General features: G+C 39.6%; 1 protein-coding gene and 1 pseudogene across 2 annotated transcripts in view; both read left to right on the top strand.

Annotated features, from left to right (window-relative positions):
- ELOVL6 (ELOVL fatty acid elongase 6) overlaps window positions 1–27431 on the top strand; it is a 134228-nt gene that overhangs the window by 49667 nt on the left and 57130 nt on the right. The window contains exon 1 of one of the 2 annotated variants that reach the window (XM_060148596.1): window positions 15475–15544. The exons of the other annotated variant lie outside the window; for it this stretch is intronic. Within the exon in view, the coding sequence (XP_060004579.1) occupies window positions 15480–15544 (65 nt within the window). The 5' untranslated portion in view covers window positions 15475–15479. Of the gene's footprint in view, window positions 1–15474; window positions 15545–27431 lie in introns of those variants that run through there. 2 annotated transcript variants of the gene reach the window in all.
- On the top strand, window positions 731–2937 carry LOC132519574 (large ribosomal subunit protein eL34-like; annotated as a pseudogene).

Here is a 27431-nt window from a genome sequence, read left to right as displayed (position 1 = left end):
AAAAAAACCCACTATAAATATCTTTCATATGAACCCAGATTTAATCATACGTATTATCATTAATCAATATATATTGATTAATATCCTAGCCCCATATCCAAGTTTAGAAGAAAAATTCATTTTTCAACTAGGCTTACTGAGTTACATCTAATTGAAGTTCTTCCTGTGGTATTAATGAAGGTAGAGGTTAATTCTTTGAAAACCTCACTCCAAATTATGGTCAGCTTTCTCTCTTCCTGGTTCCTTTGATAATTCTAAACAGATCTAATATGTTGACCTTTTGCTCATCTTTGAGGATCTTCTCGAAAGATTAAATTGTCTCTGGTGCCTGGTGGGGATCAGACCTGTGCCGAGGATAGGAGGATTACTTTAGGGTTCTTCCAGGTGACCTTGACTGAGGTGAATTACAAGAAGAGGAGGGAGAGGAAGGGAATGGGCAGGAGGAGAAGAGAGTGCTCTGCTGCGGTCCCTCCACTGGTTGGCTTCTTTTCCAATAAAGCCTTTATCTGCTGCTGAGTTTATCCATTTTTAACTTTTTAATTTTTAGTGCCTTCCCTTATTCCCTGGGCTACTACCCTGCTACCCTAAACTGTGCTTATACTGAGATTCATTACAAGTGTTTCCGACTCCTCAGATTTGCTAATTCGGTTACAATTTTTGGCCTCCATGATGTTGACCTTGGCTTTGGAGTGAGGCCAGTTTGATCCCAGAACACCACTGCTTACTAGTCATGCAACCTTGGGCAAGTTAGTTGTTTCACCCGGCTGAGCTTCCTCACCTGTCGGTAGGGGTGGTGCACACACCTAGTGTATCTGGCGTGAATATTGAAGGAGAGATCTGCGTCAAGTTTTTCGCACAGTGCCTGAAGAGTCCTAAGTAACCTGGACTCTGGTCAAGTTCAAACGTCTCATTTGTTTGGCATCCTTAGATTATTTTCAGTGACTTCCTTGATAGCCTTAAGGTGATTTATCTCATTTTCACCCAGTTGTATATCCACATAATAAAGGAGTGTCCTGGGTTCTATTTTCCTGGTCTATGCATGAGTACAAAAAAAAAAAAAGGGAAGACCTTACATGTTTAGCCTGGAATTCAAGGCCCTGCTCAGTCCTGTCCCCAAACTTCCTCTACTGCCTTATTTCCCACGTCACCGTTACCGAACGCACGTTTGTGTGCCCGATGCACGGTAAGGCCAAATGAACCCAAACGTTGCAGTTTGGAAAAGAGAAAGGTTTGTTGCAGGGCCAAGCAAGGAGAACAGGTGGCTTGTGCTCAAAAAATCTGAATTCCCTGATGTTTTGGGGAGAAGAGTTTTTACAGGCAAAATTTGAGGGGAGGGATGCAGGGTATGTGACTTTCTAATAAGTGGCTGATGGCGAGGTAATGGGGGTGGTCTAGGAGTCTTATGCTCGGCCTGAAGTTACTGTCTTCCACCTGAGGTGAGGCCTTCGTTCCTGCAGAAGAACTCAAAGATATTGTTACGTATAGCCCTTGAGGTAGAACCAGTATCCTGCTTTAATTGTTGCACTGTAGTTTCTTCATTGTTCCTCCTTTTTTCTGCATTCCGTATTTCCCTGACCGGTAGCCATTTGCTCTGCCCTTTGGAACTTAGGGAAGGCCTAGGAGGCTGAAGCCTTTATCCTGCAAATAAGAAATGGGGGAACTGGAAAGGCTTTTGTGCCCCAGGAGGGCCCCATGGGGTCCTGCTTGGTTTCATCATCACTTTCACATGTCGAACACATTTACCAAACTGGAATCATCCTCACTCTCCGGATAAACTCTAGCCCATGTTTCACACTGTTCCTTCATTCTGGAATGTCACATTCCTAGGCTCCCCTGTTACCTATCCTGCCGTGGTGTTAAGTCCTACCAGAAGCCATGTTCTCTTACAGCCTTGTAATCCCTCCATCAGCACAGTTCTTAGCACAATTCTTTTTATGACTTGATTATGACTGACCGTGTTCTTTCATGTGTGATAGTCACTGCTAGTTAGTAGACTCTGAGAGCAGGAAGGGGTGTAATGCTTCTGTTCCCCACTGTGCTTAAAATGGGGTTTTGCACTTGGTAGATCTCAGCGATGGAGTCCTGAAGGAAGGAATATATTGTGGGGATCAGAAGCAGATACCAATTGTGCAGTCAAATATATTCTAATTGTTTCAAATATTTTATTTTCATATATTTCTATGCAGTATATAAGAGGCCTTCCCTGCCCACCATAGCTGATGGAGTCCTGTCACTCCTGGCCCCCTTGCTGTGCTTTAATTTTGCACCTGAAAACATATCACTATGACTGTAGATACGCTATAGAGCCTCCAGTTAGTTTCTGTCTGCCTCTGGAATGTAGGCTTCCTGAGCTCAAGGCCTTCATCTTTTTTGACACTTAGAATCTTTAGCAAGAACTCAGTCAGTATTTCTTGAACAAGTGAATGGATAACTGAAATAATCATAGGCTTTACTCTGCTAAAGTATGGATAGTATCAGTTCTAAGTTTCTAGAAGTATAAAAACAGACTTCCTAATAACTTGTTCTGGAGGTTTAGACGTTAAGTTTTCAGAGTAATTCTAAGAAATGGAAGCCCTTCCAGGAATGCTGTTTAGAGGCGTTCAACGTGGTCCTGAGTTTGACACACCATCGTAGGCTATCATGCAATACAGCCTCTAACAAAAATAGGCTGTCTTGAACCCCTGGTAGTAGAACTACTTGCTTTTATACCAAGAAGGTTGGGAAAAGCACCAAAATCTGTATGTGATATGTGCTGAGAAGTTCATGCTGTGAGACCTAAAGTTCTTAGGAGGTTACCTAAAGTGAAAAAACATGTCAGCAGGGCCTGTGGTGGGTCCATGTGTGCTAAATGGGTCTGTGACAAGATCAAGCTCACTTTCCTTAATGAAAATCCTGGTCAAAGTGTGAAAGGTACAAGCGCAGAGTCAGAAAGCTTAAAAAAAAAAAAAAAAAAAGAGCTTTTATGAGTAATAAAAAAAAACCCTAAAAGACTTGTTCTATTTAAAAAAAAAGAAAGTAACTATGCTAAATAACTATAAGAGGAGGTTTCAAAAGTGTAGTCAGAGCCCAGAAACAATTTAATTTGGTGAGTTTAACTCTTTCTTATCTTAATTTTCTTCTTTCAATACCAAGAGTATATTGGGAAATAACTGCTTCTCTTCAGCATAGGACTTTGCTCCCCAGGCAGACGTTGGAGCTAAGTCAATGGTTAAACAAAATAACAGGTCAGAGAATGAGGAGGTGATGCTGCCACACCTTTTCTTCCCGTCCCCGCTTTCATCTCAGACTCCTGTGATTCTCTAAGCCCCATCTTCCTAAAGCATCTCACCCCACCTCCTTTCCTTGCTGTTTGCCCAAGTGCGATATCACCCAGTGCTCTGCATACAAATTCAATTCCTGTTCACATCTAAAAGAGTGTAACATTTGTAAGGAAATGGACATGCTTTTGCTCTGCTTTCAAAGTAGGATCAGGCTGTCCTTGAGGTTTGAGGTTTATCTGTACAGCACCTGGCACCCAGGGGACCTCAGTAAATATTTGAAGAAATGAATGAACCATGTACAGAGGAGGCAGCCCAAAGGCCACTTCAGGTCACAATGGAACACTCTTTATCAGCGCTTATCTGACTTGATTGCCTGGTGACACTCGACCCTCTCTTTGCTTTGACCTTTTTTCCATGACACTCCTTGGTTTTCCTCTTACCTTTTAGTTGTCTCTTCTTATTCTTTCCTGCTTGTTTTTCACCTCCCCCTTAAGTGGTGATACCTCCCTCCCAGTTAGGTTCTACCCTGATCCTCAGAATATTCCCCCTGGATGACCTCATCCAGGTTCCTGACTTCAGCCATCACCATGCAAATGTGGATGACTTCCCAGCCCAACATTTCTAAGTCCCACGCCCTATGTGTCTCTTTCTTTCTCTTTTTTAAAATATTTATTTATTTATTTATTGTTGGCTGTGTTGGGTCTTTGTTGCTGCACCTTTGTTGCTGCACGCGGGCTTTCTCTAGTTGCAGGGACTATTCTTCATTGTGGTGCGCGGGCCTCTCATTGTGGTGGCTTCTCTTGTTGCAGAGCACGGGCTCTAGGCACACAGGCTTCAGTAGTTGTGGCTCGTGGGCTCAGTAGTTGTGGCTCACGGGCTCCAGAGCTCAGGCTCAGTAGTTGTGGTGCACGGGCTCAGTTGCTCCGTGGCATGTGGGATCTTCCCGGACCAGGGCTCGAACCCGCGTCCCCTGCACTGACAGATGGATTCTCAACGACTGCACCACCAGGGAAGCCCCTATGTGTCGCTTTCAATCTCTACCAGTAAGTCACACATTCTCATTAACTATTAACTAAATACTAGAATACCACTTCTTCACTCCCCACCCACAAAGCTAACACCAGCTACCGGGTCAGACAAACCAGAAACCTGAGAACCACCACCTACTCTCCCTTTTGCCTTTCTCCCCACATTAAATTAGTTGCTAAGACCTGTCTGTTCTACCTTCTCTGCTGAATTCATTTCAATTCACGTAGGGAATGATTACTCTGATGGGCTACCATCTTCCAAATAGCGTTCGCCTATCCATCTTCACCAGTCCTGGCTTCTTCTCATGACGAGAATTGCAGTTACCTGGCATCTCTGCCCATCAGCTTACATTCCCCCAGGTGTCCTCCATGTGACCATGGCTGGGCGGGCTTTCTAAAAATCTTATCTAACTCTGCCCCTCCTGCTTCAACCCTCAGTGGCCCCCTGTGCCTTCAGAATCAGAAGTTCAAACTAGTCGCATGTAGGTAGAAAAGTCATTCAGGATACTACCTCCTAATCCTCCAACCTCATTGCCTACTCCTCTGGTGCCCTGGTCGGTCCAAACTCCTTGTTCAGTTTCCAACATGCCCCACTGAATGCTTGTCCCCGCCGTGCTTCCTGCCCGAGCACTTTTTCTCCTGTTCTTTAGCTGTTCTGCTCTTTGAAAACTGGTTCGTTCTGCAAGAGAGTTTAGTTTCACTTCTGCCCTCCTTTTTTATGCCTTCTTCTGTCCTCTTCACATCCCTCTGAATGTTTGGAAGGCATTGTAAAATTGTTTCCTTGTCTCTCTCACTAGACTGAGCAGTCTGAGATATGTGTCTCTGGCATCTAGAACAGCATAGACCAGTGTTTTTCAAAGTGGGACCCGCAGGCCTTCCTGTGTCAGAATCATTTAGCCATTGTCAACACTCATGTTCTTAGGCCCTCCCCTCCCCCACAGGACCTAGAAAATCAGAATTTCTGGGTGTTTTTAAACAGACTCCCCAGGTAATTTTTATGAGTATACGTATTCAACCAATATATTTAAGTAAACAAATCAGCTGGAGCCTTTGAGCTTATTTTTGAATTCACATACACTGCATAACTTGGATTTGTTGCTGATACTTCTATCAATACTCCTCCTGTTTATAGAAGACCATTTAATTTCCTAGAGAAAAGTTTGCCTCTATGTCGTAAAATGAACCGGGGATTTGGAAGTCCTGTGGCCAATTCTAAACACTTTAATAAACAATTTGAACAGTTCAAATTAAATAATCCACACAACTAGATGTAAGCAGCCTTGGCCTCACGTCTCTGGAACTCAGTTTTTCTCTGTGCAAATTCAAATCCCTGGGCGTAGCTCCAGATGGCTTACAGGAATTTGAAAATCACTGTGGCAGATATTTGATGTGTTTCATCATTTTCAGTTCAATGTCCAAGGTGCAGCCCCTACACATAATATAAAATTATTGCTCAGGAGTCTTCCTCAACTATAGAAGATTATTTATATACGAAGAAAGTAAAAAACAGTGCAGTCGGAACTTCTATATATGAGTGGGAGTGAGAAGTCTCTAGTGATCTTTAAACTCACCAACTATCCCCTTGAATAGAAATATGTACTTACCGATGTTTATATGCATTTAAGTGCCAATATAAATACACACTCGTGCACAAATGTAACTTTGCTCTCTTTGATATCCTGCAAGGATTTATATTCGTGTGCATATAAACTCGCCTGAAAATCCTGGAGCCTGCCAGACAGGTTGCACCTTTGAATAAGGATAGCTGTTGTGAACTTTAGCCCACATGTTTGCTTAAAGAGAACTGTCCAGTCCCTGGTGGCCAGTGCTTTTGTCCGGTTTGTGCAGTGCTTATTATTGTGTAACTTTAATTTGCCCAAAATTGTCCACAAAGCATTTTATCCTTTTGTTTTTCTGGACAGTTATTCCCTTGGACCAGTGTGTTGCTCCTGCTTTAGCATTCGGGGCTCAGTCATTTTTAATACTTGACCAATCAAGCTCAACTAAGTGAGAGTAATTGTGGCCAAAATGCCTAGGCAGGATGTAGAGAGTTTTGGGGTTTTGTTTTCCTGTCTTCCTGCTGTTTTTTGGTAACAACACAATAGATCAGGTAGCCTAGCATCTTTTATAGAAGGAGCCTCTACACATGTCACTATATAAACATTTACATTTTAGAGGTAATGGCTTGCTTGTTGCCACCCACATTATTAAATCGCTGCAGCATGCCATGTATTTCAGTAGCAAAGAACTTCGTACGTTGTTTTCAGAGAAGTTTGAATAGAAATTCAGAATATTCATTAAGAGTATGTTGCGAACTAACAGAAAAATTAACAAATAGAACCTTAATTAAGTATGGAGATTTCCTTGTTTCATTCAACAAAAGTCCAGAGCATGCAATCTAGAGTTGATGAAGCAGCCCAGGGATGCCATCTGGAAACCAAGCTCATTTCATCTTTCTGTGCCTCTGGCTTTCTCTCTCGTGGCTATAAGATGGCTGCCACCAGGCATCCAGTCTGTGACAAGGCAGGAAAGAGAAGTGCAAAGGAGCAAAACTCCAAAGGGTGTGTCAGCTAAATCAAGCAAGCTTCCCCAGAAGTCCCATCTGGCCACTTCAGCGTATGCATCATTGCCAGAACTCTATCACATGACTACCCCTAGACCAATTGCTGGAAGGGAGCCAGGGAGAAGGGCATTGTGATTGGCAGTTCAGTCATACCGCCATCCTCAGACAGCTTCCCTAAGGATCCAATCCATTGAAACTAGGGTTCCAACCGAAGGACATCCATGGAGCACATCGCTTACTATAATGTTTGCCCTGGTGTTGATCCATCTCTTGAGAGACTCAGGGACTTTCCAGGCGATGACTCTGGGTACCTTCCTCTCATGTGGCGAGAAGTGAAAGCAATCCAGTCTAGATGTGCCTCACCTGAGAAAATATATACAATACAATAACAAGATTCGATCTTTACAAGTAATCATGGAATTTCTCTTCAGTAGGGACGCTCCCCAAACTTTCTCAAAATACACTTTAGTTTAAAACAATTTATACACAATTTTCTGGGAGTAAATCTGTTGTATAGAGCAAGATAAACCTGTACTTTAAAAAGGTTTATTTTACCTTTGAGGCATGAATATAAAATTCATAACGTAAAATCTTGGTAATCACTCACATACTTGCTGGATCTTCATAAGTGTGTTCCACGGGAACTTAGAACTTGACAAGTTCTGCCCTGTTGGTTGGGAAAATGGGTGAATGTTTTCTTAGTCCTGAAACTGACATTATTACATGCCGCTGGTTGACACAGGAGGGAGCATAATTTTATAGCTAAGACCACGATAAGCACCAAAACCATGAGGAAATATTACACTTTGCTGCATTCCCTATACTCTCAGATGGGTAGAGTGAAAGTAATTTGCAGAAATCACCTGACTAACCTCATTCACCCATATATTGAACATTAGACCATGTGATCAGTTCCTATGAAATAACTCCCCACCTAAGAATGTTCAGACTGGGGGCTTCCTGTATCCACATTGCACACGCCTGCCTTGTCTTCAGCTCCAGGCCCTGCCCTTATCTAAAACCTGTGCTACTCACTCAAGCTCCTGCTTTGATCTTATCAGTGAGCAACCTCTATATATCACAAGCAAAAGCATGTTGACTTCATTCATTTAAGTGCTTCAGTGGCTTCCTATTGCTCTTAGGATTAAAAGAAATGTCTTAACATAGTCTATAGGAGCCCTCATAATCTTGCTTCCACCTATCTTGGACCATCAGCTCAAAACTCTCAAAACCTACTCTTGGGATCTGAAGGTCAAACACACTAAATTCCTTATAGTTATTTGAATGTGCTCTCTCTCTCTCTTGCTTTGGTCTCTGCCCATGTTATTCCCACTTACTCATCTTGTCTAAATCTGGGTGAGGGTGCATCCGTAGTATTATTGGAGTGTTTCCTGATGATCTTATTCCCCCACTTTCCCATACACTTGTCTATTACCCCCCAAAGACTTTAAAGTCTCCAAGGAACCAGGGAGTGTCTATTTTGTTAACTCTCCTCAATGCCTTGCACATTGTCAGTGCTTAATAAATATTTATTGAGTTGCAATATGAAAAATGAATCAGAACTCTCCTTACTCTTAGCCCAGATAAACTCTTTGCAGTACAAATTGAGCAAAATTTGGCACTGTAAGCCAAAAGGCTTTGTAAATTTTTATTAATTAGGAGGTAAATAATATCTTTGATCTCTGTTATTAGACTAAACTATCATCCTCCAAGCAATTCCTGAAAAAGTATATCTTTCAACTGAAGTAGCTTATTACTTACGAAGAAAAGTTCCTAGGTTTCAGTTTTCTGGTTAAAGGGCAAAGAATTTTAGATTAATGTGTTTGTTAAATGCTCACATAAATGAGAATCTTGAGAAGCTTAGTGAGATGTAGGCTTACCTTCTCATCCTCAGAGTCCTAGAGCAGCTACAGTGCAATGTGCTGTCTCTGTTCTTAACGCAGAGTACAAGAGGTTGCCTGCCACTCTTCCTTTCTTTCAGTTTTCCTCTCTTGTCAAAGTCTTTGCTAGTTGTAATGCACTGATATTTTTTTTGTAAATATGATATTAGCCAGAAGTTTTTTATTTGATTGTAGGATATAATTGATTTTGATGTGCCTTACAGTTATGTTATCTTTGAGGCAGGGAATCAAAGAACCCGGAGGGATGGTGGTGGCTAAAGACAGGGAGCTCAGTAATCACGATGACCTTGACGTAGATCGAGCTCAAGTCTAAAAGCCTTGTAAGAGTCGTAGTGAAGTGCAGACTTTTAGGGTTACTTTTTGTTCTTAGTCTGTTCAGGCTGCTATAACAAAATACCACAGACTGAGTCGCTTAAGTAACAACGTTTTCTCACAATTCTGGAGTCTGGAAAGTCCAAGATCAAGACACCAGCAGATTCAGTGTCGGGAAAGGGCCTGCTCCCTAGAAGGTCGTGTTCCCTCTTTAACCTCACACGGAGCTTTCTTTTATAAGGCCACTAATTCCATTCAGGAGATCTCTGCCCTCATGACCTAATCACCTCCCGCAGACCCCACCTCCTATCATACCACAATGGAGGTTAGGATTTCAACATGAATTGTAAAGGGAACACAGACATTCAGACCACAGGACTCTTCTAGAGTCAGAAGATTAGGGAGGCGGGAATCTGCCGCCATAAGAAGCACCGCCTCCCTCCCTTTTTTGAGTCTGCCCTGCTTCCTCCCAACTCAGACTAGGCTCTGACATTTTTTGTTTATGACTTTCATTTTAGCAGGTTTTTCTCAATCTCTAATTCTCACTCCCAATCTCTAGCTCTCTTTTCTCACTCAAATTAAAACTTATATTTTTATTTTTTAATTAAAAAAGTAATAAATATATCCTCTTTTAAAATATGTGTTGCATAGACACAAGTGGAAAATAAAACTTACCTGTAAATCAGCCATCTCAATGTAACTTTTTAATAAAAAGTAAATAAAGAAAATTAACTTTTATCCACCCTTTCTTTATATATATTAATATAGTTTTGGCCTTTCATTTCACAGGCAGAGAGAGATCTGAGTTCTGTAAGGATGTGAAGATATCTTTTGCGACATTAGAAAGGATGAACTAGGGAAATACAGAGTGTTTTAAAAAGTAAGTTTTTGGCCTTTAAAGAAACGGCTATACCTTATATTTGGAGTGTTATGATAACTTCCTAAAATTGGGATTAGGTTATAGTGTATATAGCATTATTACTTGGTCGAAAATTTAAAACCTAACTGCAACTCACTTAAGCTTTGGAATAAAAGGCCTAATTTTTTTTTTTTAATGGAAATAGATAGTTGCTACAGTGTATTTTAAAAGAAATTGGCTTAGTTCCTTTTTTAGTTTTAAAGTCATATTTTATTCATTTTATTTGCCTCTTTTTCTAAAGTTTTGATTTCCACAGTACCATTGGGCTTTGCTTCTTATATGTATATTTAGAGAACTACACATTAAAAAGTCGCTTGTGATCCCCCTGCTGACTCAGGAAAAAAATGGAAAACGTATTTCCTTGTCCTTGTCAGGAATTATTATCCCTTTTCTTGCCACTTGGACCTAAAACCAGTTTGCCAGTGAAGCAGAATTAATGTGCTTGTAGAAAATCAAATTCTGTCTCTAGTTGGGAATAATCCTGTCAATTTTTTGAAGAACCAGCTTTTGATTTTGTATATTCAGGTTTGGGTTTGCAGGAGGAAATCCCGAAAGAACACTACACATCTTCTTTATGAGAAAGATTAAATAAATTCATCTCTAGTGTCAAGCTACTTTAGATCTGTCTTAATTTAAGATTCTACCATGGTACCTCATAATCTTTGTCTACAGACTAACTTAATTCACAAAAGATCAGAAACTGAGAAGTTTGGGGATTTCTTAGGAACTCAGATTTACAATTATAATTACCCCCTAAATAAAATGTTGTTTGCTTATGCAAATTAATAAACTTTCTTTACCATAGTCTAGATACTTTTATGCTCATTCTTCCTGAATGATATTTATGACTATGCAAACATAGCTGTATTTATCAATAGATGAAAACTTACTGAAAGAAGCAGAATTATTGTTCAGATATACACTTAGAGATACATGCTCAAAGGATATCTCAGTATACTGAAATTTCCAAAGGCAAAATTAGCAGAACCTGGTCATTGTAAACACAGAAGACAGTTCTTGCCCGTGTTATTTTTCTCTGCCTTTTCTCTGCCTAGCTTTTTCCAGAGGGGTTCACTCCCTTACCATAAGTCTTTTGCTCAAATTCACCTTCTCAGTGTGTCTGCCCTGGCCACCTTATTTAAACTGTGGTCTGTCCCTCACTTCCCGCCTTATTTTCCCCTCACACTGCTTTACCATCTCTTCTTTCCATCGTATGTATAATCTTGTAACATATCTTATTATTTATTTTCTTATTTATTGTCTGTCTCCAGATGTGTAACCTCCATGAGTACAGGCTTTTTTGTCTGTTTTTTCATTGATGTATTCCCAGAGCCTAGAACTGTGCTTGGCACACAGTAGGTGCTTGATTAGTACTTCTTGAATGAATAATCAGGAGTTCCAAATGGAGTCGGAAAAGAATATGGAAAATTTCGTTTTCTGTGAGGTTATTTGTGCTGTCAAAATGTACAACTTTTCTTCCTTGGAGAAGCTATTAAGACCAGACATAAGATACGTTTTCAGTGAACATATGCCATATAAATTTCAGTGAATATATGACATAAATTGTTAATTCGGTCAATTTATCCCCCTAAAATTCATCAAATTAATGAGGAAAAAAAAGGAGTCATCATATTGGTGTCATTTAGGTAAAACCTCTACTTTTTTTTTTTTTTTTTTTGTGGTACGCGGGCCTCTCACTGTTGTGGCCTCTCCCGTTGCGGAGCACAGGCTCCGGACGCGCAGGCCCAGCGGCCACGGTTTACGGGCCCGGCCGCTCCGCGGCATGTGGGATCTTCCCGGACCGGGGCACGAACCCGTGTCCCCTGCATCGGCAGGCGGACTCTCAACCACTGCGCCACCAGGGAAGCCCAAACCTCTGCGCTTTTGCTTTATCATATGCAGTTACGGATAAGAATTCTTGATCTCAGTGCCCACCCATGTACCGTCAGGCAAGGCTGTTTTGCCCATGGTCATATGCATGCCGCGTCTTTAATGAGAGTATTATAGACTGATAGACCTCACATTGGACCTACTCAAAGAGTTTGTAGGTTGGAGAAAGATTTAACTCTAAAAACAGAGATTAGATTTTGGCATCACATGCCGCTCTTGAGGGGAAAAATCTTCTTATTGGAGCTACTTTGTACTGAGAACTGCTAGTCCAGTCTCTGCCCCTCGACTGTTCTGATGAGTGGAATTCTAGCCCAGCTGCTCACTTCCCTGCCCCAAGCAGCCAGTAGGAGTCAAATGAGGCAGATACTGATGAGAAAAGGAGCCTCTCAAAGCCTTTTCATAATTTCAGTCCTTCTTGACGTACGGGTAGACTCCCTTGGGTGCTCCCTTTTTGTATAACGCTCTAAGGGAAGTTATGGGTGAAAGGCAGGACTAGAAGTTGAAAACCAATTACCTAGGATCATCAGCTGTTGCTGACCCGAAGCAGAAGATGCACCAGAGATCAAATAGCTGATAGATATTTGCTCATGATCAGTCAGGTTCACCCAATGCCAGGTGTGTAGAATTGAGGGACGATTCTTGGCCACTAACTGGTTTGGAATAATCAGATTGTGCCGTATCTGTATCCTGCGGTTATCCTTTGAATGTCTGCTGACATCCAAGAAATGATGCCAGTTTTACAAATCTGGGTTAGATCAGAACTTTACCTTACGGCCAGGTTTGCTTTCGCCTCTCACCACCAAGGCAGAAGCAACCTCACAATACAGCATTGTTATATCCACCCGTGAGGCTGCATGGCCAACTGATCTCAGCTCAGACTTGCTGCAATCAACGTTTTTTATTGTGAAAATACTGTAAGTTGTGCAAAGAATGAGCATTGTACAATATTAATATCCTAACATTCCATGGGCCTTTTAACTGCAGTGTAAATCAGCCAAATGGTCAAATTCAACTCTTTTCTTTACTGGTAGCCTAGTAATTAAATGACTATAAAAGGATCTGCTTTTTCTTCCTACTATAAATAGGTCAGGAAAAAAAAGCATATCTTCCATAACATTTAAAAGTTTTTCTTTTAGAAATACCTAATTTACCACACCACCCCCTCTAGTTGCAGGCATCTGAAATAAAGCAAACTTTCCTTTCCACCTAAAAAAAAAAAAGAAAAAGAAAAACCTAATTTAGAAGGCTTATTTATAGCCGCTTTTAATTGTTATTATTTCTAAACATTCTTTTAGGTGGGCCAGTACTTTTCAGCTCAGTTCAAGAGTGACCTGTGTGTACCATCTAAGAAACTTATGTCCTGTGTCCTGTCTAGGACTTTTTATAAGAATAAAGTGTTCAGATCATTGTTTCACAATGTTACCGCTCTTCATACTCAAGCTGAGATATCTAAATGATGTGTTTTCATAAAAGCTCTTGTATATTACAAACTTGGATAGTGCAGTTTTGCTTATTTATCATTTTCAAGGTACTCACAAAAGGCTAATATCAAATTCACAGATGTTCTGGTATGTATACCTTTAAAATGACTAAACAGGACTTGAAATGCTTTTGGCCATAGAGACTCAACCAGCCTGATTTTTGGCGTTTGAGTCTCTTATAACATCTATTTTTTTTTTTTAAGAAGATGTTGGGGGTAGGAGTTTATTAATTTATTTATTTTTGCTGTGTTGCGTCTTCGTTTCTGTGTGAGGGCTTTCTCCAGTTGTGGCAAGCGGGGGCCGCTCTTCATCGCGGTGCGCGGGCCACTCACTATGGCGGCCTCTCTTGTTGCGGAGCACAGGCTCCAGACGCGCAGGCTCAGTAGTTGTGGCTCACGGGCCTAGCTGCTCCGCGGCATGTGGGATCTTCCCAGAGCAGGGCTCGAGCCCGTGTCTCCTGCATTAGCAGGCAGATTCTCAACCACTGCGCCACCAGGGAAGCCCCAAACATCTATTTTTTCCCCCCGATAATAAGCAATTGTATTAGGTACCATGTATTGAGGACTTACAGTGTGTCAGATGCTGCCAGGTACAGTATTTTGATGATTTACAACAAGCCTGAGAAGGCAGTGTTACTTTCCCAGCTTTTTTGATGAGGATACTGAGGCAGATAAGATGTACAGTATTTTACTCAAGATCACAGAGCCAATATGATGACTTACAGCCAGGATTGAAACCCAGATCTTTGTGACTCCAGTAGATATGATGGTGACTACACTGGTATCTTCCAATAAGACATGTGCAGAAGTATATGGAATAAAATTTGTGTAATTTTATATAATCATGCAACCACCACCAAAATGCTTGGTGTGTTGGTTAGCATTTTGTACTTTTAAAATTTAAAACATTTTTAAACATTTGTTATATAAAATTTTCATCTTTCATTATTAAACTAGTAGAAAAAGGTATTCAGTACATAAAAGTAAATTGGAGAAAAAAAGCATGCATAATCCTGCCACCCAGTAATAACCACTGTAAAATTGGAGTGAGGGGTATTTCTTCTTCCAAGATGTAATTACACCACATTCTGCTTTTTTTTTTTTTTTTAAGATTGTGGATTAGATCTCATTCCCTCTCTTCCTTTTTTTTTTTAAGGGAGGTTGCAATTTTAATTTATTTATTTATTATTTATTTATGGCTGTGTTGGGTCTTCGTTTCTGTGCGAGGGCTTTCTCTAGTTGTGGCAAGCGGGGGCCACTCTTCATCACAGTGCACGCGCCTCTCACTATCGCGGCCTCTCTTGTCGCGGAGCACAGGCTCCAGACGCGCAGGCTCAGTAGTTGTGGCTCACGGGCCTAGCTGCTCCGCGGCATGTGGGATCTTCCCAGACCAGGGCTCGAACCCGTGTCTCCTGCATTGGCAGGCAGATTCTCAACCACTGCGCCACCAGGGAAGCCCCCACATTCTGCTTTTATCTTCCATAGTTATTAAAGTCATATACACTTTATGTAACTCTAAATTTATATAACTCTTTATGTGTAATAGTATTTTGAGTGGACATACCATAGCATATCCCTGACTCTTAGAGATCTAGTTACTTTTTCACTGTTGCACTGTAGAGATTATCTTTCCTTTACCATATTAAAGATTGTCTGCCTCAAACAGACTCCTTGAAGTAGAATTGCAGGATTAAAAGCTATGGATCTTTTAGAATTCTTGACAAATTGTTTTTTCAAGAGCTATATTACTTTACCTTCTGGCCAGCAAAACAGATGAGTTTCTGCATCCTCACCTGAATCAGGCATTATCACTTCCCTCATTGCCAGTTGATAGCATTAAATAGTATCTTAGAGCTTTCTTGGTTTATGTAATAATCCTGATCAAAATTAATATGATTTATTTATCATCAAAATAGTATGATGTTGTTGTTGGCATTATTTTGCTTTCAGATTAAGCCTGGCCCTTCAGAGTCGGTCTGGAAATGTATCAGTAAATAACAAGATTCTATTGATTGCCGGTGAGGGTACAGTCATCAGGTGGAAAGTGATGCTATCACAGTGCCAGTCTCACTTTGTCTGTTCTGTCTTTGCTTATTTTATGCAGACGATTACATAGAGAAAGCAATATGTGGGTCTCTGGGCAGCAAGAAGTAAAGAAATTCGATGATGCTTCCCCAGTATTTCTGAGCAGGTACTTGTTACAATATACTACTCCCGGAGCAGCCTGCCTCAGTAGAAACAGAACCATATTTCCAAAGAGAGGTTTAAAAAATGATAGTAGAATTGAAACTAACTTGTAGGATTCTTTCAGCTCTTGAGGTAAACAAAACTATAATAAAATATAATTTTTACCATTTAGATTTAGAATCAAGTGAGTTTGAAGGGTAGATTCATAGATGACTTCAGCATTGGTTCTCTTCTTTAGTCTCCCACTAATATATATATATATTTTTTTCCTTAAAATATTTCCAAAATGCAACATCTTTAAAATAGCCAATATATTATTCATCCATTCATATGTCAGGAGCCCACTTTAGGCCAGCATTGTAGCATAAGGCCTTGGGTGTACAAAACTGAGTAAGACACAGTTCCTAGCTTTCAGGATTACCAACCTGTGAATTTATGTGTGAAATATGAAGAGTTAAGTGCTATAATAGGTAGGCAAAAGGTGTATAGAAAGCACAGAGGTGATGAAGGAAAGGTTAAATCCAGTTGACCTAGAAGCAGTCAGGGAATATCTTCACAAAGATCAACAAAATGACAAGGATGGGTTGGAAGGGCGTTCAAAGTGGTGAGAATGGCGTGTGTAAAGAAAGACAAGGTGGGCAAGGGGTGTGATGTCTTTTGAAAATCACAGTATGGCTGTAGCATAGGATGTTCCAGGAGAAGTTATAAGACATGATTTCAGAGTAGTCAGAGGTAAGATCATTTGAATCATGTGAAAGCATTTAGACATAATTTGGGAGACAGTGGTCAAATCTGTTAAAATTCTCTAGAGCCTATAATCTACATTAATGACGTTCCTGTTCAAATAAACAAGGTAGTTGGAAAATATAAAGTACTTGCCTTTGTATGATTTAATGCCTACATTTTCTTAGATGTAGTCTTGTACACGTGTCCTCAATAATTTTTCAATACTAGATTCTACGATCTGAAAGCACAGGAATACGGCAAGTCCTTTTGTACAGCTAGAAGGACACAGTAAATCAGTCTAAGTAGGAGGATACAAAGGCAGAAGATTGTGTACTATGTCAAAGATTGCAAAGAAATCACATGGAAGATTGTGTAATATGCCAAAGTATGCCCAGCCATTAAGTGACCCAGGGAATATGCCTGTCAGTATACAAAAAGAGTAGGCAAGCATCAGACTGGAAAAGGAGTCAGCTTCTAGCATGCAGTGGCTTTTTGAGACGTATTCTCCGGAGACTTTGACCGCTTAAGCAAGGGCACTGCTTTTTAGTTTATCTTCTCCAATTTATTTCTCTCTGTTAAAACCAATAGCCTCATGAATATGACTTAAAGGAATACTTTCTTGAAGAATCAATAGATTTCAACAGTAAGTGATTATTTATGTTTGTGAATGTCAGAAAGACTGATGGGGAGCTGGGAAAGGTGATGATATGCTATTGCTGAAGGAACCAACTGGGAAGGTATAACATTCTGGATAAGAACCCAGTGTAGCGATTAAGGGCACAGGGCTGACACTTGGCTGCCTGGGTTTAACTCCCAGCACTGTCACTGAAAATCTCTGGGTTCTGTACAGGTATTTAACCTTGTTCTTTAGTTTCTTGGTCTGGAAAATGGGCATGATCACGGGTTCTCTGAAATGTAAATGAGACATTGTATATAACAAGTCCTCGAAACACTAAGAACAGTGTCTGGAATGCAATAAGTTCTCAGTTAAACAAGTTATTATTACTTTGACCAAATTGAAAAGCGTTCTATTTTAGTGTCCTGGAGCAGTGCACAAATGTGCACTCCAAGCCAGTGTTAACTTTGTGTCTATCGTGGAGCAGTAAATTCATGTACTAGAGATCTACTGTGGATACTCAGTAAAACTTTTAAATGTTGTTGTAGCATGTAGGCATGTAGGCATCAGAATTTCTCAGATTGGCTCAAAAATGCTTTAGACTGAAGGATACATCTTGAATAAACACTTGTCAAATTTTTTTTTTACTTTTTTATGGGGAGTGGGGCAGGCGGGACATTTATGTGTAAACATAGCTAAGTAAAGAGTATTCTTTATCCCAAATCTTGTTGCTTAGTAAGTTGGTCTTGACAAATAAGAAAAGAGAGTAGTGAAAGCAGAGGCTGAGGTTTACAGAGTGATGGCTATCTATTAACACAGTGTGTGCATGCCACCGTGAATAATCTCAAGGACACAGTCCCTCTTAATGCCAAAGGGAATGCCCTTGGGAATATGGGAAGACACATTAACCTTCCGGCTTTCAAAGAAACCATGAGTCAGATACACACCCTTCTCCTTAAGCATTTTTACTTCCTTCTGAAACTGTCTGGTTGAAGGAAAGGGTGCTCTGGGCATTGCTATTTTAAGAATCTCTTTTCTCAGAACCCATGCTTGATAAATCCCTGCCGTACCTTAGACATGTCTCAGGATTCACCTGCCATGCAAGTGAAGAAGAAATCATTCTTGTCTCACAACCTGGTAGTAAAGAGAAACTTTAGAAATGAAACAAATTCACTTTCTGGAGAAATGGGAGTTGTGCTCTTCGTTTCTGTGTTTGTTTGATAGACCTTGAGATTTTTCTATTAAACATTTTCCCCAAGAGGAATTTTTATCATTGTTCCTAGCTTCGATCCTGTAATTGAAGGGGGGAAAAGAAAAAAAAAAAAAAAAAAAGCAAAGTGAAAGTCTCTGTGGGAAATGATGAACACAGATATAAAGATTAAAAGCTCCTAAACCAGCGTTGGCCACCCTGGCAGGTCCTATTCTGGTTCCCCACGTAGAAACTGATGACACACACATAGTAGAGAGCAGCTTCCTGTTCAACTCATTCAGCTTGGTACACAATCATCAGAGGATCAGTGTCTCCCAACATGGCAGAAATGCAGGATACCAAAGGCCTGAGGGTGACTAATAAAAATAATCAAATAATTTGTTCTAAGGTTTAGAAAACGGTGCAGCTGATTTTGTTCATTACAATTGGCATCCTTTAGCATATGGTAGCACCTACTTGTATAGTTCTGAGATTTACAAAGTAGAGTTTAAAAAGTTTGTGTCACAGAAACCTTTATTGTTGTCAAATTGTCATACTTTGATGATTTAGAAGAGACTGGCTAAGAACATGTAAGATCAGTATTAGAGGTGTAAGTCCTGGTAGTCTAATGTATTTTTACAACGTTTCCCCATCCAGGGCTAGGAAAGGGTTGGCAACCATGGAATTCTTATACTCAGGGGGTGAATGGAAATAACTGGAATTCTGCTTCAAAAGGGGGCTGTATTGGCAGTGACTATTCTTCATTCCAGGTTATTCGTTTCTGCTGCCTGGAGAGAGATTATAAAATGCAATTCTGGGTGATCTTCTTGGCAAGGGTAGCATCGCAACAGGTATACAGTTTGTGAGAGTTGATCACTCCAGGCCTCACAGGGCAGCTGGACCATGATTCCATTGTAGACAGAAATGAACCTAATTCTAGAATAATGAAGGGAAATATTGCTCGAAATTGGTCGTTTTGTCTTATTTTCAATTTTAAATAGAACTGCTGATTTGAAACCAGGCGTTTATTTACTCTGTGCTTGGAATTGGTTTGAAGCAATTCAGCCTGAGCGTATGTGAAACAAAAGTGATGTCATTCTAAGCAATGAACATGTTTTTCGAAGCTGTATCACATTTCAACACACACTCTTTGAGTTTTCCGATTTCTCTTTTCTTCATCTCTTTCTTTATATTTCTCTTGTCCAGGGTTTCTCAACCTTGGCACTGTTGACATTTGGGGTGGATAATTCTTTGTTGTGAAGAGCTGTCCTGTGCAGCATCCAGGCCCTCTACATACTTGATGCCAGTAGCCAGTCCTCCTGCAGTTGTGCAAATGTCTCCAGACATTGCCTTATATCCTCTGGGGGGCAAAATCATCACCCGCTCTGAGGACCACTGGGGTAGATGGAAAGAAAAGAGGTCTGCAGATTGAGCCCTGAGAGCCCTGCAAACTTTAAAGCCTGGGGAGATGAAGAGGGAGCCAGCAAAGGAGAATGAAAAAAGAGCAGATGGTGGAGTTGGAGAAGAAATAAGAGAATACAGTGTCCCAGAAACCAAGTGAAGAAACTGTCACAGAAAAGGGGGGGTTACCGTCTGTGTCAAATGCTGCTGTTCATTAGACCACTTGAGATGAAGCCTCCTTCTTTAGGGATTTAACATAAGAGTGATAAAGTAAAGAACAAATGGATTGCTGCAAATAGGAAAATGTACTTGATGGAGCCTGTAGCATATATTTTAAGATTGAAATACAGAGGATGGTCACAAGTCAAATAATCTTTGTTGTTGAAAATAGTATAAAATGGCGCTTTAGAACCTGTGACAGTCGGGATCAATTGAATACATGCTAATAATTTCTAACATATCATATATTTCAGTGGAAATCCTAAGCTTTGGTGCCTAGTCCATTGGAAGGTAGTATATGATAAGTCATATGTTACTAATACGAGTTCAGGTATTGACATTTGTGAATTTATATATTTATGAGTGGCTTCCGGACAATCCACAACAGTGTGCCTCTCAGCCCCTTGAATTCTAAAATGCTTTCTTGAGTTGGAGAGAAGAGACTGCTTTCGGATCTAGCAAACCAAAATTAAAGGATGGAGGTTTGCCATCTGTAGGGGATTCCTATGTCACAATAGAAAAAGGGCTTTAGACCTTCCTATTATTCAGGGTAATCCATGTGGTGGGTTGAATAATAGTCTCTCTAAGATGTCCCTGTCTTAATCCCTGGAATTTGTATGTTACCTTACAGAGCAAAAGAGACTTTGCAGATATGAGTAGGGTAAGGACTTTGAGATGAGATTATTCTGGAATATCTGGACAGGCCCAAAAAAGGCAAGGAAACAGATTTTCCCCAGAAGCTCTGGAAGGAATGCAGCCCTGGGAACACCTTGATTTTAACCCCACAAGACTCATGTCAGACTTCTGACCTTCAGAACTATAAGATAATGCATTCATGTTGTTTTAAGCCACGAAATTTGGGAATTTGTCTCTGCAACAGTGGAAAAGTAATACAATCCAATTCATAAGGCAAGTTTTCCTCATTACCAACCTTCTCAAAGTTAGTGCCTATAGGCCTTATTTATGTCACTGAATGAGAGTTCAGATTTTGAAGTAGCAGTGTGAATACCCTAATCAAAATCTTGCCGTGGTATTATTTTCAAGAGTTTGCTTGGATAATTAGGTGATATCTATCTCATGGGTGAAAAAATGTCTGCCATTTTTACTACCTTGCTAATATGCCATTGCTTCTTCTTGTCATTGCTATTTTTTACTCAGGTGTCATTTGTTATGTAAATTTGATTTGGTGCCAAAAAAGTGTCCATGAGTTATACCATGAAATAATCTTCACCATTGCTGAGCTGCTTTCTCCCTAATCCAGAAATAGCGTTTGGGACATATTTTCTCATCGCTTCCCCAATACCCTTTCAAAATTTATATCCAGGAGAAAGTTAGTGCAATGGTATATCTAATCACCCAATAGTTAACAGGAAAACAGGTAATTTTTTCCTTGATAGTATTTTCCAGCTTCTTTAAAGTTGTCTGAAGCAATGAATGTCAACTAAAACTCTTTATAAATAGAAGGAGGTAGTTAACAGAACAGAAATGGATCATCTTTCAGTTCAAACAGTTTGCCCTTGAGTATAGAGAAAGTGCTCTCAGATTTGGGTATGTTTATGCTTATTTATATAGTTATCTGTGCAGCTGTCATTTTGATTTAAATCTGGGAACATTTTATGTCTGAATTGGATTTAATCTTGTAAACCCGAAATCCTGTTTCCATTCCATTATGAATAATCATATGCTTTTTATAGTGTTTCTTCACTTCTGGTTTTAGTCTCCAGCTCTCAGATAAATCTATTATCTACAGAACATTCGGGCTTCTGCAGGATAAAGACAAACAGAAAACAGATGTTTATATTTGACTCGGTTTTAGTTTTATATTTTTGACATTTTATATTAATTTTATATTTCTATGGTCAGCAGGCCGTTCGAGTGGATGACAAGATTTTTTTTTAAGCTTGCAGCCTTGACACAAGCCCATAATTATATGTTGTACAACTTCTGGCCCAAGAAAATTTCATATTCAGGGAAAAAAATCACTAATACCTCATTTATGTTATATAGTAGATTTTAAGGCTGTAAGAGATAAAGTTTAATCTGGTGACAGGGGTGTCACTCAACTGCTCTTATTTAATAGGAGCCATTTCAGAATTCTAGTATGCTTTCTGTATTATCTTTATTATTATATTTAAAAGTCATCAACAAGTGATCATTTCTTCATTGGAAATTCAGATGAAAGCTTTCTGTTTCTTAGAACAAAGGGTGTTTCTTTAAGGGCATTAGCACAATGAAACTGAATTGCTGATGAAAGTACTTTCTGGATTCTCTTTCTGCATGTTGCCTCTCCTGTTCAGAGCATACTGGTTTGTTTGTTTGTCTTTTTTATGGCCGCTAGAGTTAATGTTTTACCATGACTAGTATCAGTAGCTGATGTATTATATAAGACAGTTATGTGAAAATTGTAGCTTGAAGTGACAGTCATTCCCAAAGAATCAGGATGAGAATATTGAGAGCAATACTCTCAAACAAAACAGAAGCTAGAAATTATTTTGTCAATGCAGGGCTCATTTTAAGTTTGCTTTGCGGTGGGAGGAGATTTGTCTAATTAAGACCACTGATACATTTTTGGCTAAATTTTTATTCAGAGATTGTGGCAAGCTTTACTCTTTTTAAGGAGATTAGAAACCTCTGTCAAAGAATTCTTTCTTTCTTGGATTTACTATCCTCAGAAATCTTTGATTCTAACTTTGGCATTGATTCTTCCTGATCCGTTAGGTTAAACCATGTCTTCCAAAACAAAAATATTCTTGTACCTCTCTAGGATGCAATACTTCAGGATTAAAGCTGACCTTTAGGTGACAATTCAGGACACAGCTTGACTGACATAATGCCATGGTTAGCCTAGCCATTTTCTAAACTTTTCTCGGAACAGGAGAATATTCATTCTTTAATAAAACTTTAAAGAAGGTCCCATCTGATAATTCCCGGGAAGAGCAGCAATTCATTAAAGAAGATCCTTCAGTTCATACATGTGCTTCAGTAACTCCTGCGGCTACAGATGCTGACAGTGTAAGTTGTAAGGAATATGCCAGAATGTTTTGACTTAGAGTAGTAGAGTCGAACTTCAGCCACATCTGCCCGCTGGAATAGAAGTCATTAATGCCAAATTTCTCTGTGAGCATATCTTTTTTTTATTCTGCCCTCTCCCATCTCTAAGACTTTCAGTGCTCTCCACGGCTTAAACCAGCATTCTCCATCACTCTCTTTGTGGAATCACTATCTGTCATTCTTCCCCCTTCTTCTTGCATCCAAGTCACATAATGTTATATGCATGAGCGAATCTATTCTTTTTTTATTTTTAAAGCAGGAGGAAAGAAAAGAAAATTAAGCCACGAATTTCAGTATGTACTTTAATTATTAGTGGTGACAAATTACTGGCCACCTACCTTACAACCTATGGCAACCTTGAGCTAAGATGCAGTCCTAACTCTGCTGCAGTTTTCAGAACTCCACACCCTGTGACTTTCCCCTACACTTCCAACCTTGCCTTCCCCACTCCAAAGCATCTGCCTGATCTGATACACTCCTGGCTTAGCTCAGGCCTAACGCCCCTGCTTCTTCCCAGCCAAGATCACTTGCCGCTGTCCAGCCATCCAAAGCCTAGAGGGGAGGGTCCACATCAAAGCACCAACACACATATTTTTCCTGTCTTTCTAACCAGATTAGTAGAGGCAGAATTTTCTCCTTCATAGGGATTTTTTTTTCCCATTCAGTGGCATACTAACCACACTGCAAATGAAAAAGATCATTAAATTTTGGATGGATGGATGGATGGATGTCAGCATTTTTCATCAACAACTGCAAGTATCTAGGGAAACAAAGGTAATTAATTGGTATCTGGCCAATTTAAGTATTAGAGAGATGGCATTTTTTATGGAGCTGTGTGTGTGTATATGTGTGTGTTTTTTTACACATTTTGAAAGTATTTTCTCCCCAAACATCTTATTTCCAGTTGTAAAAAGAAAGTCAACAAGAAAACAGAATTTATCAAGATGTTTTTTTAAGTGGCAAGGGGAAAAAAAGATATGTTGACAGGAAACATACAAGCAACATTCTACAACCGGTCTGTCCTAAGAGGAGTGTACTTTCCTAGAAAGGATATGTAGCCATGTCATTAAATCCATTGTATTAATGTGACTCTACTTTGATTGTGACCTACTTTGGCAATAGAAAGACTGAATTACAAAAGAATGGTTTTCTCACCTTAAACAAAGAGAACCTGTGATCTTTAAATTAGCATCTAGGGGAAAGCAGGATGAGAAGCAGAGGCGTTTGCAACTCAAAGAAGCTCAGAAATCACACATCATTTGCTGGATCAAACATAACAGATTAGAATAACACCCTTTTCTTTAGTCATGGCTTGTCTTGCAATTATAAAATCACCATTCATTTGTATTAATTATGGACATATCCCACTATTCACAAAACTATTCTTTGTCAGAATTTCGGGGCACAGAGTTAATTCCCAGTTATAATTTACTTATGAATAAAAACTGCTGAAAATTTTCCACTATTTTTAATATAGAAAAATGCCTCTATGAACTCTTGGTGGAATTCTCAAGAAAGTGACACAGTCCAGCCCTGGCTAGAGCTCCAGGAGCACAACTTCGGGATCCCTCACCAGAAAACCTTCCTTTATATCCTTATCAAATTTTAACCACCATACACATCCACTGAGTATCTTGTTGGCAAAAAGCAGTGTATTTCCTTCAGTCTCTGGGTCTTGTTGACCTCAAACAAATAGATGACCAGATATTTCTCCAGCAAAGATGGGTTTATTGGGGATCAGCAGAGAATTGCAATTTGGGGTCTACAACCATGGCAAGCCACGTGCAAGTCACCACAGAGGAAGGAAAGGAGAAAGGCTCTTATAGAGGGGAAAGGGAAGTGGGGAGGGCAGTAGTAAACAGAGTCCATGGCTTTTCATTGGCTGAGTTGTTGCCATGAAAGAAGAGGAGTCTTCTTCCTGTTGGGCTCTGCTGTGGTCGGGGGCAGGAGAGCGCCCCCTTCTGGTCTCCTGACGCTATTTAATTGAGGTTTCTGTTCATTGGTTTTTACAGTCTGCAATTCATATGTGTCCTATAACTACTTTCAGAACCTTGAATTATTTTCTGACTTGAATCAGCAACGGAACTAAAGGAGAAACCTTAAAAGAGACGTGGCCTTACTGAGTAACATACTTTCTCAGCTTCACACTCTTCACACATAGAAAGGTGGAAACTTTCTATGTACCAGGTAGATCAGCCAAAGTAGATGCTTTTAGGTCTCCTTTTCTTTTCTCTCTTTTTCTCCCTCACAGCTTAATTTTCCCTTTCACAACTCCTTGTGTCTCACACATACACAGTAGCTGTAAAAACAAGGTCACTGACATAAAGGAGCTCAGGTCATCCCCCCAAGGTGCTCATTAGCAATTATCCTATGTGAAATGCTACCCACATGAAAGTTTTGCCATTCTCAGATAAACTTGTCTGAGTTCCAAAGGAGTGCAGGTCACCTGGCAGAGATCTTGATGTGAGCATTAAGGGACTCTAGTTACTAGGTACTGGTTTCAGTGGAATCCCAGGAGTTGGGGAAAAAAAAAAAGCATTTGAATATATACATACCCTTTAAGAAGTGTTGTGAGGCAGAACAATAAATGCAAATCATAAGCAGCTACTCAGAATAGGTCAGAATAGAAAAAGCATCTAGGAATATTTTGGAACGAAGTACCATGATAAAGAAATCCAGCTCTTTAAGGATAAAGGATAAACCATTGTTTTGATTAATTGTGGACTAATTATTATTCACATTCACTAATTATTTCATTATTCACATTGATGACAGAAGTAAAAGGGGAAAAAGGGTAAATACAAGCATGACAAGCTCAAAGCATATCAGTATTTCATTTGCGTGATCCTCATTTGGTTGGTTACTTCATAATTACAGCTACAGAATCACCTTCTGAAAAGTATTAAGTACCTACAGTTAAAGGTTGTGCTATATGATTGTGCATTTAAGACTTCCTAAACAAGAGTCCATACCATCTAGAAATTGCTAGTTCTCTGGTAATAAAACAATGTAGTGTTACCATTATACCCAGCTATGGAGGCCTGTCACAATATGAAGTATGATTGGATTACTGTTGAAGCTTTAGGGAAGTCATCTATCCACATTAAATAGTAAGTGGGCCAGCGGCAAGTCATTATTCATTTGACTATAACTGAACCTTTACCAAAGAGATACCAGAATGGAAAGATAGTTTAAATCGCCCATTTGCCTAAAGAAAAATTTTCTTCTAAGTAAAATGGAAAAAGCATAACATTCAACTATAAATGATAAATTTTGGTTACTCCATTGAAGAGGTAAGAGTTAATGCTTCCTTAGATGACTCCCTCTTTTAGAAGAAGCCTAAGCTTAGTTCTAAATTAACCCAAAGCATTATTTACCTTTTTTTATTTTTTGTGCATTTACTTATTTTTAAAACAGTTTTGAAAGGTTACACTCCATTTACAGTTATTACAAAACACTGGCTATATTCCCCGTGTTGTAAAATACAACCTTGTAGCCTATCTTATACCTAATAGTTTGTTCCTTCTGCTCTCTCACATCTTCATTGCCCCTCCCCTTCCTCTCCCCACTGGTAACCACTAGTTTGTTCTCTATATCTGTGATTCTGCTTCTTTTCTGTTATATTCATTACTTTGTTGTATTTTTTAGATTCCATATATAGGTGATACCATACAGTATTAGTCTTTCTTATATGACTCCTTTCACTTAGCATACTGCCTTCCAAGTCCATCTACTGTTGCCAAAGCATTATTTAAATTTCACCATAGTGGAAGATTTATATAAGATACGATAAGTAACTTATTTTTATTATAGCACTTATAATTAAACAAGTATCAGTTCCTATTATTGACTGCCTGTGACCCAGATGTAACCTAGACAATTGATTTATGTTTACCTACCTGCTTGATCACGACCATTACAATTTTTGGTAGTTTTGACCAATATGCAATATGTGGCCACGTGACCCTGAGCAACCAATGTCATCAGCACCCGCCCCGCATTTCCTCTTCTGTAGAACAAGGAAATTTGTCCCTCGCAGTTCTCAAATTCTGCGTGTTTATGTTGATTGACTTGTTTGTCCTAGCTGTGTGGAATTGAAGATTCTTAAAGAGATCTTTAGAAAACATGCAAAAAAGAATGGTCCTCGCCAGGAAGCTAGTAGTCCATTAGGGCTAATTCTCATTCTAGAACTGAAGAAATTTGAGGAAGAAATACAGAGAGAAGATTTTTATTCTTTTGCTGGTTCTTCAAGGCACATTATTTTTCCCTTAGGCTAGAATGATGGGATCATATGGACAGTCATTTAACTTAGTTCATAACGGTAAGTAATGTAATTAATCTAACTATAACCAAACTTGGAATTAGATCGACTAATTTTAAGAAAGAACGATAAATAATTGTAAGGAAGAGTTTTCAGTGGTATATATAGTGAATTTGTTATGCAGGAGGTGAAGAGGGTTGTGATCAAAGTGTTCCATGCCCAGAAAATATGACAGTTGAACCAAACCTGTAGAGATTTCTCTTCATCTTTTCACAGTTAAACATTGTGCCGCAAAGTTGCACAATAACCTTGCAAGTCAGAAGGAGGGTTTAAGGAATTCTTATAACTTAGCAGACACACCCTTCTTTCCTCCGAAGTTTACCACAGGCGAGCAGGGAGATCTGAGTCTGCTTAACCTCTAAGCCAGG

The sequence above is a fragment of the Lagenorhynchus albirostris genome, chromosome 4, assembly GCF_949774975.1.
Source record: "Lagenorhynchus albirostris chromosome 4, mLagAlb1.1, whole genome shotgun sequence".
In the NCBI taxonomy this organism is placed as follows: domain Eukaryota; kingdom Metazoa; phylum Chordata; class Mammalia; order Artiodactyla; family Delphinidae; genus Lagenorhynchus; species Lagenorhynchus albirostris.
The sequence above is the reverse complement of the archived record's forward strand: the minus strand, read 5'-3'. Positions and strand labels throughout refer to the sequence as shown.